This window comes from Loxodonta africana, chromosome 21 (genome assembly GCF_030014295.1).
Source record: "Loxodonta africana isolate mLoxAfr1 chromosome 21, mLoxAfr1.hap2, whole genome shotgun sequence".
In the NCBI taxonomy this organism is placed as follows: Eukaryota; Metazoa; Chordata; class Mammalia; order Proboscidea; family Elephantidae; genus Loxodonta; species Loxodonta africana.
Genome location: NC_087362.1, coordinates 45,287,490 through 45,305,372, shown reverse-complemented (window position 1 = coordinate 45,305,372; position 17,883 = coordinate 45,287,490). Strand labels below are relative to the sequence as shown.

The following is a 17,883-nucleotide window of genomic DNA, read 5'->3' as shown; positions in this document are numbered from 1 at the left end:
GGTATAGGAAAATTTGATTCACAGTCTGTCCCCAGATTTCATTTAGAAAATTGCTATTTAGAATGTATTCTTTTACAGTTATAGTTGGAGTATAAGTATGATATTTTTAATACTCTTAAAAATATTAAGAGTACCTTTGAATTTTTAAAATATTCCAGATGTTTCCTATGATTTTAGGATTATGTTTTATTTAATTTACTCAGTCTATAGAAGCTGTGAAGTTACAACTGATTACTGGTAGTCAGTAAATGCCCTGAAATTTGTTTTTTCAATAATTTAAATTTTTTGTAAGAATAAGTGTGCGTGGTTTTAAAAAATCAATACCAAAAAGATTTTAAGTACTGAAATATTGTTCTCTCCCCATCCCAGCCAACTCTTCTTAGCCCATTCCAAAATATTCTTTAACATGTATATTCCCAGAGATGAACCCATCTTGTTTTAAAAGTTTCAAATGGAGGAACATATCTCTTCCCTTAGGGTATTTCACATTCTAACAGAATTCACTGAGTATGGAGAGTTGTCTTATCAGACCCTGTTTTAAAGGAGCCCTGGTGGCACAATGGTTAAGTGCTTGGCTGCTAGCCAAAAAGTCTGTGGTTCAAACCCACCCTGATATTCTGGTTCCATAAAGATTACGGCCTTGAAAACCCTAAAGGGGGGTTCTGTCCTATCCTGTAGGGTCACTATGAGTGGAAATCGACCAGGGACCTTGAGAGGAAGGAACCAGTAGGTAATTCAGCAATTGTTAGTAATAGCTAAACAGTCCATCTAAGAGGCTTTGCTTTGTCCAGGTCTTTTAAATGCCCATTGAACTGGTTTATGAGAATATGTTATAGTGCTGACTCAACAGTTTATATTCTTGGGGAAGGGGAATATATCATATAGACAGGTGGTACATTCTTTGAGGTAAATAGTGACCAACAACACAACAATAATGACAATATGTGTTAATAATGCAAAGTTCTTTAAGGGATTTATAGTCTTAAAGGGAAATAAAATGCATTGCATAAAAAAAAAGACTGAAAAATCATCGCAGAAGAAAAATCACAGATGAACTAATAGTTTCTGGGCTTGCTCTTGACTTTTTTAAGACTTAAAAGGTCAGTGAGCCATTATTAGACCTTAAAAAACTTTTAAAGATACTATTTGGTGGCTGTGTGGAATAGTATTTATTTGTTCTTTACAGCAGTGAGCAAAATTTCTCTCCACTGAGTGCAGAATGCTCAGTTTCTTTGTATAAATGTTGCTGTACTGTACAGAACACTGTTTTCAGGTTGACCAGCTCATCTTTCCCAAAGATTAAAAAATAAGGAATATGGGATCTTAAAAACTTGTGAGTGGCCATCTAAGATACTCCATTGGTCCCACCCACCCCCCCCCCCACCCCCCTGGAGCAAGGGAGAATGAAGAAAACCAAAGACATAAGGGAACAATTAGTCTAAAGAACTCATCCACCAGACTGAGTCCAGCACAACTAGATGGTACCTGGCTACCACCACTGACTGCTCTGACAGGGATCACAATAGAGAGTCCCGGGCAGAGCTGATGAAAAATGTAGAACAAAATTCTGACTCACAGAAAAAAAGACCACACTTACCGGTTTGCCAGAGACTAGACAAACCCTGAGAGCATGGCCCCCGGACACCCTTTTAACTCAGCACTGAAGTTACACCCTTTTAACTCAGCCAAAGATTAGACAGGCCTGTAAAACCAAATGAAACTAAATGGGCACACCAGCCCAGGGACAAGGGTGAGAAGGCAGGAGGGGACAGGAAAGCTGGTAAGGGGGGGAATGCAAGATCGAGAAGGGGAGGGTGTTGACGCGTTGTAGGGCTGGCAGAGAATATCACAAAACAATATGTGTATTAATTGTTTAATAAGAAACTAATTTGGTCTGTAAACTTTCATCTAAAGCACAATAAAAATGAAGGAATATTTAAAATTAATGGTTAATTTTTTTTTAATGGTACCAATATAGTGGTTCCTGTGTTTATAAAATAAGCACTTGGAAGCTCTTTTTAATTCTGAGACATTCGTCTTTGAGAATCTGCCTTTGATGAGTAGAGAGAGACCTAGTTCCCACTTGTAGCAGGGATTTATCCTACTTATCTAAAGTTAGAATCAGTAATAATCCTCATGGTTTTGAATAGCTATATCCAAATCTCTAACATCTGCAGAATGATCAGTTTACCTATATTGTCCTAAATAAATAAATAGCTGCAACAGTGGGTTCAAACATACTAATGATCATGAAGATGACATAAGACTGGGCAACATTCCATTCTGTTATACATAAAGACTCCAGGAGTCAGAACCTACTTGATGGCTACTAACATCTTAAACTTAAATAGTGAAGCCATTCCCATCCTTATTTTTCTCTGTTCCCACATGAGTGATACCTTATTAACTTTCCTTTTTTTCTTTTCTTACCGTCTTTAGAAATTGAATATTAGGTGCTACAAGTATTCTCAAATATTCTATTTAAATATATGCTAAAATAATATTTGGTTTATTTTTAGGTATTTCTGTTTTCTAATGAGGAATAGTAAGGAAAGTAATTAATTTACTTCTTTTCACTTATTAGTATGTGACTGATACTAAGAAAAGATTTTAGATTTCTACAAAAATGTAGTTTTTTTTCCCCAAGTATGTTCAACTTTTTGCCAGGACTAATTGGACTAAAGTACAGATTGAGAGTAAATTTCTGTGATGTCAGCTAAGTTCTTCATACATTTGTGTGCCACCTAAGTGCTAAGGCATTGGAAGAAGCTGTCAGTGGAGGAAAGGAGAAGACATAACAAATAATTAAAACATGCTATGATAAGTATGTTGAATTTGGAGATGTTTTACTGAGGAGAAAGTGGAGTTATTCTTTCTGCGTAGCAGGGGAGAATAGTCCCGGGATGGAACAAGCTGTTAACATGCTCAGTTGCTAACCAAAAGGTTGGAGGTTTAAGTCCACCCAGAAACACCTTGGAAAAAAGGCCCAGTGGACTACTTCTGAAAAATCAGCCATCGAAAACCCTGTGGAGCACAGTTCTACTCTGACACACGTGGGGTTACCATGAGTTGAAGTCAACTGGCTTGGAGGAGGGGAGAATGGGGATGGGAGATGTCTTAGTTATCTAGTGCTGCTGTAACAGAAATACCGCAAGTGGATGGCTTTAACAAAGAGAAGTTTATTTTCTCACAGCAAAGTAGGCTAAAACTCCAAATTTAGGGCATCCGCTCCAGGGAAAGGCTTTTTCTCCCTCTCTGCTCTGGAGGAAGGCCCTTGTCCTCAATCTTCCCATGGTTGAGGAGCTTCTCAGGTGCAGGGACCGTGGGTCCAAAGGACACGCTCTGCTCCTGATGCTGCATTCTTGGTGGTATGAGGTCCCCAACTCTCTGCTTGCTTCCCTTTCCTTTTATCTCTTGGGAGATAAAAGGTAGTGCAGGCCACACCCCAGGGAAACTCCCTTTACTTTGGATCAGGAATGTGACCTGGTAAGGGTATTACAATCCCACCCTAATCCTCTTTAACATAAAATTACAAGCACAAAATGGAGGACAACCAGAGAATACTGGGAATCATGGCCTAACCAAGTTGATACACGCGTTTTTGGGGGGACATAATTCAGTCCATAACAAGAGACATGGAAAACGCCTTCAAAAAAGAAAAAACAAAAACACATTGCTGTCGAGTCCATCCCGACTCGTAGCAACCTTATAGGACAGAGTAGAACTGCCCCGTAAGGTTTCCGAGGAGCGGCTGGTGGATTCGAACTGCCGACCTTCAGACTAGCAGCTGAGCTTTTAACTGCTGCACCACCAGGGCTCTGGAAAGCTCCACGGAGAAGGTGATATCTGATAGAGTTTTGAACAAGAACTAGCCAGACAAGATGGGGAAGGATGATACAGGCAAGTCACAGAATTGTGGAATAGTTGGTGTGTTAGGGAAGCTACGAGTTCTCTGGTATGACTAGAATACAGAGTGAAGGGTAGTGGGTAATGAAGCTGGAGAGATATATTCTTGTAATTGTTAGTGGAAATTGCTGCTTTGTTAAAGGGGACAGAAATAGCCTGATCATAAAAATAGGGAAGGTGAGTGTTGATCTTTTGAAACTTGTTACATTGGCTGTAGCAATTGTTTTTGCTTAGAGATAACTTGACTTCACAATATATGAATTTTACATACTTAAATTATTAGATATAACAATAATTTTTTAAAATATGACAGAAGTGGAAAGAATATTTGTTAAATATTGTGTCATACCGGACTTGCTTACTTGGGATAAGAGGCAGAGGGTCAGGACCGTAGAGAAACTTGAATATTTGCATAAGGAGACATGTAAAAATGTATTATTGCAGCACTGTTTTCAGTCTTAAAAATTGGAAACAAAATAAATGCCATTAACAGGAGAATGGGTGAATTGTGGTGTGTTCATATAATGGAATATTATTAAGTAGTTCAAATGGATGAGCTGAGTGTATTAACATAGATACACCTCTAAACCAATGTTGAACTAAATAAAAACATTGCTGTATGTTAATATTTAGATAAAGTTTTAGATCCTGTAAAACAATACTATGTATAACATATACATACAAAAAAAAAAGGCAAACATAAAAAGTGCATGGAATGATATATACCACATGTAGTACAGTGTTTGTTTCTGGAGAGAGAGGAGGGAATGGGATTGTGGTAGGATACCATATAGTGTATGTATTTTCTTTTAGATAATGATCTGAAACAAATATGGTAAAATATTAAAATTTGTGAAATACAGGTGGTAGGTACACAGGTTTTTTTTTTTTATTCTTGACACTTTTCTGAAAACGAAAAGAAAGGGTCAGAGAGGATGATGGATGAATGGAGACATGAACATTAATGGTAATGAAAATCAAGTTATCCAGGTTAAAATAGGGGATGGGAGATTTGGAAGGCTCCATAAGAGGAAGTGGTACCTGAACAGAGTATTGCTAAAGATAAAGTGGAAGGATGGGGTAAGGACTCTACATGTCTAATTCAGGCATACATTTAGCTAATGATTTCTTTTTCTTGATATTTTTTAGAGAAATATGAAACGCAATGGGAGCAGAAATTGTTTGAATCGGAGAAGCAGGTTTGGTTCTCGAGAAAGAGATTGGCTGAGAGAAGATGTGAAGAGAGGCTGTGTTTACCTTTATGGAGCAGAAACAACCACTGCCACTACAACCACCACCACCTCCTCCTCCTCCTCTGATGTACATCTCGTCCTTTGCACAGTGGAGACACCAGCATCTGAAATATGTGCTGGAGAGGGAAAGGAAAGCCTTTATTTACAGCTTCATGGAGACTTGGTCAGGTAAGACCTGAGTTTTACCACTCCTATTCTACTGCAGTATAAGTAATATGTATTTTTGCTTAGAAGTGGATTTTAGGATTTTAATTTTGCTGGAACTGATGCGGATTGTGGAGTCTTGAAAAAAAGATTTGTTCTTGGAATGCTGACTTTATGATTCTCAAATTTAAAAGACTACTGGTGAAGGAAAATTTTTCTTTTTTAATAATTTTTATTGTGCTTTAAGTGGAAGTCTACAAATCAAGTCAGTCTCTCACACAAAAACTTACATACACCCTGCTACACGCTCCCAATTACTCTCCCCTCAATGAGACAGCCCACTCTCTCCCTCCACTCTCTCTTTTCGTGTCCGTTTCACCAGCTTCTAACCCCCTCTACCCTCTCATCTCCCCTCCAGGCAGGAGATGCCAACATAGTCTCAAGTGTCCATCTGATCCAAGAAGCTTACTCCTCACCAGCATCCCTCTTCAACCCATTGTCCAGTCCAATCCATGTCTGAAGAGTTGGCTTCTGGAGTGGTTCCTGTCCTAGGCCAACAGAAGGTCTAGGGGCCATGACCACCGGGGTCCTTCCAGTCTCAGTCAGACCATGAAGTCTGGTCTTTTTATGAGAATTTGGGGTCTGCATCCCACTGCTCTCCTGCTCCCTCAGGGATTCTCTGTTGTGTTCCCTGTCAGGGCAGTCATGGGTTGTAGCCAGGCACCATCTAGCTCTTCTGGTCTCAGAATGATGTAGTCTCTGGTTCCTGTGGCCCTTTCTGTCTCTTGGGCTCGTAATCACCTTGTGTCCTTGGTGTTCTTCATTCTCCTTTGATCCAGGTCGGTGGAGACCGAATGATGCATCTTAGATGGCTGCTTGCTAGCATTTAAGACCCCAGATGCCACTCTTCAAAGTGGGATGTAGAGTGTTTTCTTAATAGATTTTATTATGCCAATTGACTTAGATGTCCCCTGAAATCATGGCCCCCAAAACCCTGCCCCTGCTACAATGGCCTTTGAAGCATTCAGTTTATTCAGGAAGCTTCTTTGCTTTTGGTTTGGTCCAGTTGTGCTGACCTCCCCTGTATTGTGTGTGTTTTCTTTCCTGGTGAAGGAAGGAAATTCTGATAGTCATTTCTTTTGGGTTATACATACCATAGATCACATATCTAAATTTAAAATAAATATTTTAAACATTTATTTTTTGAAAATAATACATGGAAGTTGAATGAAATTGAAATGTGTAAAAGGATATGCAGTGAGAAGTAAGTCTTCCTTTTACACCTTGCCCTAAGGATCCAAACCTTTTCTGAAGGCAGTTCTTACGCCATTTTCTTATGCAGCCTAAGGATAATTCTATTTATTTACAAGTGTATGCTCATGCATCAGTGTGTATATGTATATGTAAATTTGAAAATTAATGATAGTCTATGCAACACACCGCTGACTTAATATCTCTTAGAGATCTTTTCATATTAATATTTATATTGTTTTCATGCTTTTTAATGGCTGTGTTTATAGTAGTCCATTTTATGAATCTGCCATGTTTTAGCCAGTCTCCTATTAATGGACATTTAGGTTGTTACCAGTTTTATTTTTGCTGCTATGAAGAATATTGCAATGAATATCCTTGTACCTATGATGTTTCTCATACATGGGCATGTGTGTGTAGAATAAACTAGAAGTGGAATGGCTGAGTCAAAGGATATATGCATTTATAGTTTTGATAGATGTTGTCAAATTCCTCTCCTTAGAGGTTTCCATTGATAACATGAAAGTATACCTGTTCCCCCTTTCTTTCTCCAGTATATACTAGTTGTTAAAATTTGTGAATAGACACTCATACACAAGTATACACCTGTTTGTAAATAGAAATGATTGCCAAGAGGTGTTAAATTCAAGAATCATGAAGTCAGCATTTCAAGGACAAATCTTTTTTCGAGTTTAGTGATCTATATTTGCAAATCTGCTAGGAATTTTGTTGTTTTAATCTCCATTTTACTTAATGGGTAAATTTGAGCATATTTTTGTATGTTCAAGAACCATTCGTCTTTGAAATGTTCTTATAAATGGAAAGAAATGTATTCTCATAGTAGTTTTATACTGTTAATATGAGCAAGGAAAATACTAAAAAGTTTCAGTTTTGTTTGGTTGTTTTTTTGATTCAGTTTTGATTTGGGTTTTTAAAAAAATTATTCTTTGAATTAAACATCAAATAAAAACCAAACCAGTTGCCACTGAGTCTGTTCCGACTTACGGTGACCCCGTGTGTTTGAGAGTAGAAACGCGCTCCGTAGGGTTTTCATGGCTGTCACCTTTCGGAAGCAGATAGGCCTCACTTCCAAAGTGACTCAGGGTGGATTTGAACTGCCAACCGTTCAGCTGCTAGCTGTTTGTACCACACAGGAACTCCAGACATCAAATAAGAGCTCTTTAAATACCTGGTCATTGTCTTTACCTCCTCCCCCTTCCCTGTAGTAAATAAGTGTTCCTTTTGAAATAGAATTCAAAGCTGTGGATCCAATTCTTTTGAAAGAGAGGGAGCTCCCGCTAACACCTGAAAAAGTGGCAATAATAGTAACACCTTTTGCTGAGCTAAAAATTGGTGTCATTTTAAAAGTCTAAACTGAGGTTTACTATGTGTTTCTTTTAGAATTTGGACTAATTCCTGAAAAGTAGATTAGCATTTTAATATTTTCCTTGTTCACCAGTTAATGTGCTCAAACAACTACATTTCCTAAATCCATTTGTAAAACGAAAGGATCATACTGGGTGAGCCTTCCAAAACCAAGAAAACCCGTTGCCCCCCAAAAAAACCCATTGCCATCGTGTCGATTCTGACTCAGTGGCCGTATAGGGCAGAGTAGAACTGCCCCCATAGGGTTTCCAAGGAGTTCCTGGTGGATTCAAACTGCCAACCTTTTCGTTATCATTACTATAAAAGGTGATCCTTATTAAAAATCTTAACACTGACTCTGATATAATTTTATCAGGCGGAGAGCTTTCACCTAGATTACAGCTGATAGTGGCTGATGGAGTTCACTTGTTTAAGCATTTGACTGATTCATTTGTATACTAATGTGTATGTACACAAAGATATTAGAAATGCAGAGAAAACTCCACTTGAATTGGTTTGCTCCTGCTAGTTATGTAATTAAGAAGCCAAATGATGTAGTGTGTATTTACTTTTGTGAATCTAAACGACATTTAGATTAGGGAGTTTGTCTCTTTTTAGCCTTCTGGTCTTAATGTTTTATAAAGAAATATCTGTTCGTGGATATAATTGATTAGAAAATAATGAAAACACCTAGAACTGTGGTTTTAAAGAATGAACATATTTTCATTGCTGGAACAGAAGCTCAAGAAGTCTCATCCAGCCAAAGAATAATGATGATGATGATAGATTTTTATCTGCCATTAAGTGCTTTCTTGTGCTAGTCTTTGTACTTGTTGCTTTTAGTTGCTGTTAAGTGCATTCCAATTCATGGCCACCCCATGTTTGCAGAGTAGATCTGCTCCATAGGATTTTCTAGTCTGTGACCTTCCTGAAGCACATCACCAAGCCTATCTTCCCATGAGCCTCTCGGTGTGTTTGAACCGCCAGCCTTTCGGCTGGTAGTAGTCAGGCACCACCCAGGGACTTCAGTGTGTTTAGTCCTTTCCATACATTTTCTCATTTAATCCTCACAATAACTCTGATGGAAGCAATACCATCTCTTTCCAAATGAGAAAAACTAAGGCTTTGAGAGGTCCAGTAACTTGCTCAAGGTCAGGAAGCTACTGTCAGGCAGTTGGAATTCCAGAATGATTAAAGATAGATGATGGGCTTCATTCTGAGAAAAGACCCTTAAGGAGAGGAACTTGCACAGCTTCCCTAACCAAGTCTCCGTATTTAAGCATTCTCATTTAAAGTTCTTTTTCAGGTCTCTTACCCAACTGTGAAGTGCTTGCTTCATCTTATGTTATCTAATAAGAGGAGTAGATACTTTCTTCATAATAATCCTTTATAAGACAGTTGACGATCTTAGGGATTATCTCTTTTAATAACTTTCCCCCCCTACTGAAATATATGTTCATTGTAGAATATGTGGAAAAAATATAAAGATAATAACAGTAATTTTCAGTGCTCCTGCTTTATGTAGATTACCGCATTTAATCTCACAGTGATTTTGTGAGGTAATTACTAATACTACTCCCATTTTATAGATGAAAAAAGTGAGGTTTAAAGAAGTTAAGCATCCCAACTAAGATCACTCAGCTAATAAGTGGTAGAGCTGGAATGTGAACTTGGGCATTCTGACCCCAGATCCCATCCTTAACCTACATTGCCTCCCCATACTAAGATTTTTTTCTTCTTTACTCCTGTTCTTTTTCTATGTGAGAGAGAGTGTATGTGTGTCTGTGTATGGTATGTGTGCACGTATGTGTATATACATGTGTATAGATACATATGTGTATGTGTGGTATGTGTGTGTATGTGTATGCATATATATATCTGTGTGTATATATATACACACACATACACACATAGCTGTCGAGTTGGTTCCCACTCATAGCTACCCTGTAGGATAGAGTAGAACTGCCCCATAGGGTTTTCAAGAAATGGCTGGTGGATTCGAACTGCTGACCTTTTGGTTAGCAGCTGTAGCTCTTAACCACCAGGCCACCAAGGCTTCATATATGTTTTTTATATGCACATATATGTTTTTATATGTATATTTAAAATCTTTGTATATGTGTGTGTATGCATACACATGCATACATACACACTTTTTAATTAAATTTTGAGCTCATATATTGAATTTTATATCCTGTCTATTCACTTAATATATCATCTTAATTTCCTTGTCACAAAATTCTTTAGATACTCATTTTCATAGCTACAAAATATTCAGTTTTATGGATATATTATAGATTATTTAAAAATTGAGAGACCGTATATAATAATGGTTTAGCGCTGTGGGTTCAAATTCTGGCTCTGACAATCACTATCTATGTAAATTACATAACTCTCTCTGCCTCAGTTTCCTAATGTATAAAATGAAGGATGATTATATTTACATTATAGAGTTGTCATGAGAATTAAGTTAATTATGCATGTTTCTAAGATTGAATTAATGCTTGTAAAGTAGTGCTTCTCAGACTCTAATGTCCACCTGAAGAGCTTGTTAAAATACAGATTCTGATTTAATAGGTCTAGGGTGGGGCCTGAGACTCTGTATTTCTGTTAAGCTCCTATGTGATGTGCTAAACTCTGAATAATAAGGGACCAAAGTACTTAGAATGATATCTAGCACCAAATAAGTGCTAGTAAATGTTACCCGTTTGGGTTGTTTCAGGTCATTCAACTCTTACAAGTAGTGTGATGAATAAACATTTGCCCATAAATCTTTACATTGTTGGTTAATTCCCTAGGCTAGGTCCTGGAAATGGAATTACTGGTACTAAAATTACCCCATGTATGTTTTCTAAATCATCCAGTATTTCCTTCTCCCTTTTTTCAGTCACTTGAGTATAACTGAAGGATTACTCATTTATAAAATTTATAAATTTTGTTACAACAACTGGAGAGAGTTACCTGCATTTAGGGGACAAGGACCAGAGAGGCTTAATGCCCTCAGTGGTGGGGCAGTCCTATGCTACAAAGCATTGTCCTGCTTAAAAACCCAATAACTTCCTCATTGAGACTCACTGAGACCCTTTTCCTTTGTTTTATAGTTGTAAAACAGAGGCCCAGAGAGCTCGGGTCTAAAGCACACTTGTACATGCATATTTGAGACACACGTCTTGACTCCCAGTCCGCTGCTCTTTACATTATAATATTTGGTCTTTTCTATTGAACTGTTTAAGTGATAAACGACTCACTTGTGAAGTTTAGTATAATCATTGCCTCTGTCTGAAAAGTTCTAACAAGATCATATGGAAAATAGATCGTCCTTTGGCTCATGATCATGTAGTTACTTTTATTCCCAGTTATCAAAATGACTTAAGATTCTAAGTATTTGATAGACTATCTTTTAAGACACGCTGAGAAGCAGAAGAATGTGTATAACACAAAATAACAACCTTGGGATTAGCAATTCTAATTCTTTTTTTCTCACTGACTTGTTGGGTGACCTCTGGCAAGTCACTAAGATTTTGTTTATCGTATTTTAATGTTAAAAAAATGGAACGAAAAGTCCTTTTTTAGGATGTACATTAAACTGATTACAAATGAGGTGGAGAAAAGGAGATTTTTGTTTGTTTTTTGCTCCATATGTCTGTATTGTTTTAAAATTTTAAAAGAATGAATTATATGTGAAATATAATTTTCTTTTAAGTTGTTTTTCTTTTTTTAAAAAACATTTTAATACATCTGAAATCAGGCTATGTCTTAACAGTTGATGGCAGGCCATAGTTTGTCAGTGCTTTTTCCTTAATGGTACGTGAAAAATAGTATATCTTTCAGATGAGGGCCTATAGACTTAATGGAATATGGCAATGTTAAACATAGCTTTTTAAGTTTCTTGGTATGAATAAGGGTAACATAAAGTGCTTTGAGCTCTCTTTTGCATAAGTTTTTGGCTATATAAAATAACCTGGTTTACCTTAAAGATGCTGGGCTTTGTAATCAGACCGACACAGGTTCAAACCGTGATACCATTATGTACTAATTATGTGACTGTGAGTCTATTACCTAATCTCAGAACTTTATTTTTCTTGTTGGCAAAGTAGGCATAGTTTTATAATATGTAAAACACCTCCAGTATGGTGTCCTAGTGTTCGGTATGCAGTGAATATTATTAAAGTATCCTTACTATTGGTGATTGTATTATTATCTGTATTGTTTTTAACATTTATAGATTATACCTTTTAGGTGGCCAAGGCTTGAGTTTTAATTTGACTTTGATGTTGAGAATGTTGCTGTGCTTTGTTAGGGCCTTTGATACAATGTAGTGTTCCCTGTGTTGGCTTTTTATAGTGGGTACTTTTGTTCGCACTGTTAAGTAGAACTCTAAGTGAAATGATCCTTGGAATAAAATTTACTCTTTCTTGTATATATCTTAACTATGGACACTGTTTAGAATGCATGTAATATAGAAAGAGCTATAGAATACTATTGATAACATTACTACATTGGTTAGCTGATTTAGAGAGAAAGGATCATATGTACATGTATTCAGATTTACATGGTATATAGTAGTTCTTAGAAGTATTAAAAGTAAACCAGAGCCATTATAGTAGTCTTATTGTCTCTTTAAGGCAGTAATAGAAGAAGTTCAAATGCTGAATGGAACTTTTTGTTGCCAGCATTCCTCTCTTCTACACCTATTTTGTGTATATAATTTCCCTTTGATTTGTGAGAAATTTAACAAATAGCTAATTACCAACCTGTTAAACTTTTGGAACTTTGGAACATAAAATTGAGCTCTAAGCAGATCTCAGCATTTCCCTCCCCCATACCCTTAAGCAGATGAGCTTAATGAGTAAATGGAATTAGTCCCTCATTTTACTTGTTTTTGCAGTTCTTGAAATATTGTTTACTCATTTATGCTAAATTAATAACAGTAGATGTTGAGGTTCTCGTGATTTTTTTTTTCTACCAGGGAAAATACTTTCTTTCGTTGAAAATACATGAAGAGGTTTTTCAAAATCTACAGACCTTTGTAGAACAGGAAATTTTACCATGTAAAATATGTCAAACTTAGAGTGGTTCTATTTCTTTTGGTTTTCTAGAGAAAAATAGAAAAAATGAACTATGGGATTTAGCCTGAAAATATTATCGTTTCTTGGTAGTGAATTTGTGATCATTAATATGAATTTATGATATTTAAATGGATCCCAAAATAATAGTAGGGTTCAGGTAGAATTAGTATTATATTGGGAAGGTATCTTGGATACTTCATTAAAATCTTGAGTTCTAAAAGACTCTAAAGCTCATCTGGCCCGACATGATTCTTAGAGGAGTCCCTTCTAAAATATCTGTGACAGATGGCTCTCTAGCCCTCAGTGAGCTGTTTTGAGAGGCAGTCTGTTTGATTATTGGACATCTGTAATTATTAAATTCTTTCTCATGTTCAGTCCAAATCTACTTATGTAACTTATTTGGAGCAATTCAGAGTAAATCTAATCCTTCTTTACATCTGAAGATAGCTCTTTTAAGTATTCCCTTAGTCTCCTTGCCTTCAAGTTAATCCTCCTTAAAAGAATATATATATATATATATATATATATATATATATATATATATATAAATATATATATAAAACGCAGTGGTACTGAAGGAAGAAGTCCAAGCTGCACTGAAGGCATTGGTGATAAACAAGGCTCCAGGAATTGTCGGAATACCAATTGAGATGTTTCAACAAATGGATGCAGTGCTGGAAATACTCACTCGTCTATGCCAGGAAATTCAGAAGACACCTACCCGGCCAACCAACTGGAAGAGATCTATATTTATGCCTGTTTCCAAGAAAGGTGATCCCACCTAATGCTGAAATTATTGGACAATGTCATTAATATCACATGTAGGTAAAATTTTGCTGAAGATCATTCAAAAGCGGCTGCAGCAGTATATCAACAGAGAACTGCCAGAAATTCAAGCTGGATTCAGAAGAGGACGTGGAACCAGCGATATCACTGCTGATGTCACATGGGTCCTGGCTGAAAGCAGAGAATACCAGAAAGATGTTTACCTGTGTTTTATTGATTATGTAAAGGCATTTGACTGTGGATCGTAAGAAATTATGGATAACATTGCCAAGAACGGGAATTCCAGAACACTTAATTGTGCTCATAAGGAACCTGTACATAGATCAATAGGCAATTGTTCAGTCAGAACAAGGGGATACTGCGTGGTTTAAAGTCAGGAAAGGTGTGTGTCTGGGTTGTATCCTTTCACCATACTTATTCAATCTGTATGCTGAGCAAATAATCTGAAAAGGTGGACTATGTGAAGAAGAACAGGGCATCAGGATTAGAAGAAGACTCATTAACAGCCTGAGTTATACAGATGACACAACCTTGCTTGCTGGAAGTGAAGAGGACTTGAAGCACTTACTGATGAAGATCAAAGACTACGTATGGCCTTCAGTATGGATTACACCTCAACATAAAGAAAACAAAAATCCTCACAGCTGGACCAATAAGCAACATCATGATAAATGGGGAAAAGATTGAAGTTGTCAAGGATTTCATTTTACTTGAATCCGCAATCAACACCCATTGAAGCAGCAGTCAAGACATCAAAAGACTCATTGCATTGACAATCCGGCTACAAAAGACCTCTTTAAAGTGTTGAAAAGCAAAGATGTCACCTTGAGGGCTAAGGTGGGCCTGATCCAAGCCATGGTGTTTTCAGTCACCTCATATGCTTGTGGAAACTGGATGATGAATAAGGAAGACCTAAGAAGAATTGATGCCTTTGAATTGTGGTGTTGAAGAAGAATATCATACATACCGTGGACTGCCAAAAGAACAAGTCTGTCTTGGAAGAAGTAAACCAGAATGCTCCGTAGAAGTAAAGATGGCGAGACTGTGTCTCACATACTTTGGACATGTGGTCAGGAGGGATCAGTCCCTGGAGAAGGACATCATGCTTGGTAAAATTGAGGGTCAGCAAAAAAGAGGACGACCCTCAATGAGATGGATTGACACAGTGACTGCAACAATGGGCTTAAGCATAACAACGATCATGAGAATGGCGCAGGACCTGGCAGCGTTTCGTTCTTTTGTACGTAGGGTCACTATGGGTCAGAATCGACTCAGTGGCACCTAACAACAATTTATATTTATATATATATATGATTTATTTTTTGTTACTATTGTTGAGAATATACATAGCAGAACATATACCAAGCCAACAGTTTCTACATGCACTATTCAGTGACATTGATGACATTCTTTAAATTGTGCAACCATTCTCACCCTCCTTTTCCAAATTGTTCCTCCCACGTTAACATCATCTCACTGCCCCCAATTTCCTGTCTTTCGAGTTGCTGTTGTTTTTTTGATCCCATATGGATAGTTCTTAAAAGAGAACAATGCTCAAGGCAGACTTTTTTTACTAGTTAAGCTGTCAGTGATTCTTCATATTACATTACAGGATGCAGCTTATCAGAAGTCCCTTTTACAATGCATCTTTCTTAGAAGAATTCTTTGTTGTACTAGGAAATGCTTAGCATTGTTATAGACCTTTGTGAATCTTAACTTTATTTGGCTAGGAATTAATTGTAATTGATATTTTTATTCTGAAAAGTTTATTTTCCATTTCTGTTAAATTCAGTTTTTATTGGTCTTTGTATACTTTTAGTTGTTTAGTCATTCCCCGTGTTGTAGTTTTTTCTGAGTTTATCTTGTAATTTACGGAAGCTAAGAGACTGAATTAAACAGTGAGGAGGAGCCTAGGTAGTTGTTTTAATTTTCATTTTTTGCTCATCAATATTTCTACTCCTAAATTATCCCTTTGATACAGTTGTTTATATTCAGCCATGCAGTGTTCAGTTCACGCTGTTTTTTACTTAATCTTGTTGCCAACAGCATTTTTAGTTCCCTAAACACAAACCACAAATGTTCTCATTTCTTTTTGCTATAAGAAAAATATTTCTTCTAATCAATATAGTTCTTAGGTTTTCTAAACAGAATTCTTTTAAGACAAGAAAAGTAATACTCTTGAAGGCCTTTTGAATGCAATAGGCTTTTCTATACTTGCTTTTTGGAGGTGTTGTTTTAGAGAGTAAAGTACTGTATTTTTATTCTAATTAAAACTTGATTCCAGTCCTGAAAATTTTTTGAATAATTTTTCAGCACTTACTATGTGCCTGGTATTTTGCTGAGCACTTTACATAATATATCCTATCTTGCTTAAATAAAGGTGACAGCAACCTATGAGTTAGGCCCTATTGTTATTCCTATTATGCTGATGAAGTGTGTAAAACAACGAGGTTAAATAACTTTCAAGGGCCAGGGGCATGCAGATGATAAGTGGCAGAAAGGAAACTCAGACTCAGGCCGTCTGACTTTCGAAGCCCATGCTTTTAGTCTCTATATTTAAACTGTTTGCTTTCTAAATATGAGCATCTTAAAAGAACCATCCTGCTGTTACTACTAGCGTAGTCCATTCTATCAAAATATACATATATTATTTTTGTTTTTAAAATATATTTAATTATTTTAAGTCTTTGTGAGGGGACAGTGGTGGTTCAGTTGCAGAATTCTCGCCTTTGATGTGGGAGACTTGCCCTTGTCTGTTAGTGAAGGCTTGTGTATCCCTGTAATGCTGCACACGTTTCAGCAGAGCCTTCAGACTCAGGCAGACTGGGAAGAAGGGCCTGGTGATCAATTGCTGAAGATCAGCCAGTGAAAACCCTATGGATCACAACTGTTCAGCGCAGGACCAGGCAGAATTTCATTACACTGTTCATGGGGCCACCATGAGTCAGGAGCCAACTCAACAGCAGCCAGCTAGCAACAACAACAATAAGTTTTTGTGATTTAAAATATGCAGTGTTACCAGAGGCCACAAATGATTACTAGACATTATATGTTTTACTAAACTTGCTGTCAGTACCATATTAGTAGGATGATTTCTGGGGAACCATTGAGCCATTCGTTCTCAGTTCTTAGGAAAGAATTATCTGTGAAGCCAATGGAACTATATAGTACCTGGCAAATAGTAAGCAGCCCCAAGGATTACATCTATATAATTGTGTGCAGCTTACATGAAATCACTTATGGCCAAGTATGGTCTTTCATATCCCATAATGTCACTACCTGTAAGTTTGGACTAGAAGTTCTCAAAGTATAGATCTGGGACCTCTGGAGGTCCCTGAGTTTTTTTTAAGGAGGTATATGAGGTCAAAACTAATTTTTTAAAAATTAGATTAAGATATTAATTTTCTTTTCTCCCTCAATCTCTCATAAGTGTATAATGGCATTTCCTAAAAGGCTACACGACATGATATCACAGCAGATTGAGTGCAGAAGCGAATTTGAGACTCCAGCTGTCTTCCTTTAAGCAGCTATTAAAGAGATTTACAAAACTGTAAAAGAGTAGCACTCTTCGCAATGAATTTATTTTATTATTGGAAAGTATATTTTTCAAAAACTGGTATTGGTGCTAACATAATAGGCTTACAGTTTTTAAATGAATAATCAAATATTTGGGAATTCTTAATTTTCGTTTCTAATTCAGTAGATATTAGTAGATAAAACCATATAAACAGAAACTCTTTGGGGTTCTCGAAGAATATAAGGGGATTCTGAGACCAAAAAATTTTGAGAGTCATTTGTTTATATAAGTTGTATTGTATGATGTTAAAGAAAATCTTGATATAGAGGTAAAAATCAAGAGTATCTTGAAAGATTTAAAAAATGAAGCATTATTATAACTTTATAAAATATTTTTCTTTCGAATTGTGTAAGCAGGAGATTGGAACCTACTGAACGACCTCTTCAGATCGTTTATGATTATTTATCCAGGCTGGGCTTTGATGATCCTCTGCGCATACAGGAGGAGGCAACAAATCCTGACCTTGGCTGTATGATTCGATTTTATGGTGGTAAGAATTTATCAATGGCTTTGTGAATATGTTAACTATTTG

The 17,883-nt window shown here is 36.7% G+C and overlaps 1 protein-coding gene across 1 annotated transcript in view; it reads left to right on the top strand.

The window, feature by feature from the left end:
* The window catches only part of PHLPP2 (PH domain and leucine rich repeat protein phosphatase 2), a 97,297-nt gene that overhangs the window by 2,489 nt on the left and 76,925 nt on the right, over positions 1 to 17,883 (top strand). Inside the window, exons 2-3 of the mRNA XM_064273808.1 lie at positions 5,056 to 5,327; positions 17,708 to 17,841. Of these exons, the coding sequence (XP_064129878.1) occupies positions 5,056 to 5,327; positions 17,708 to 17,841 (406 nt within the window). The remainder of the gene's footprint in view (positions 1 to 5,055; positions 5,328 to 17,707; positions 17,842 to 17,883) is intronic.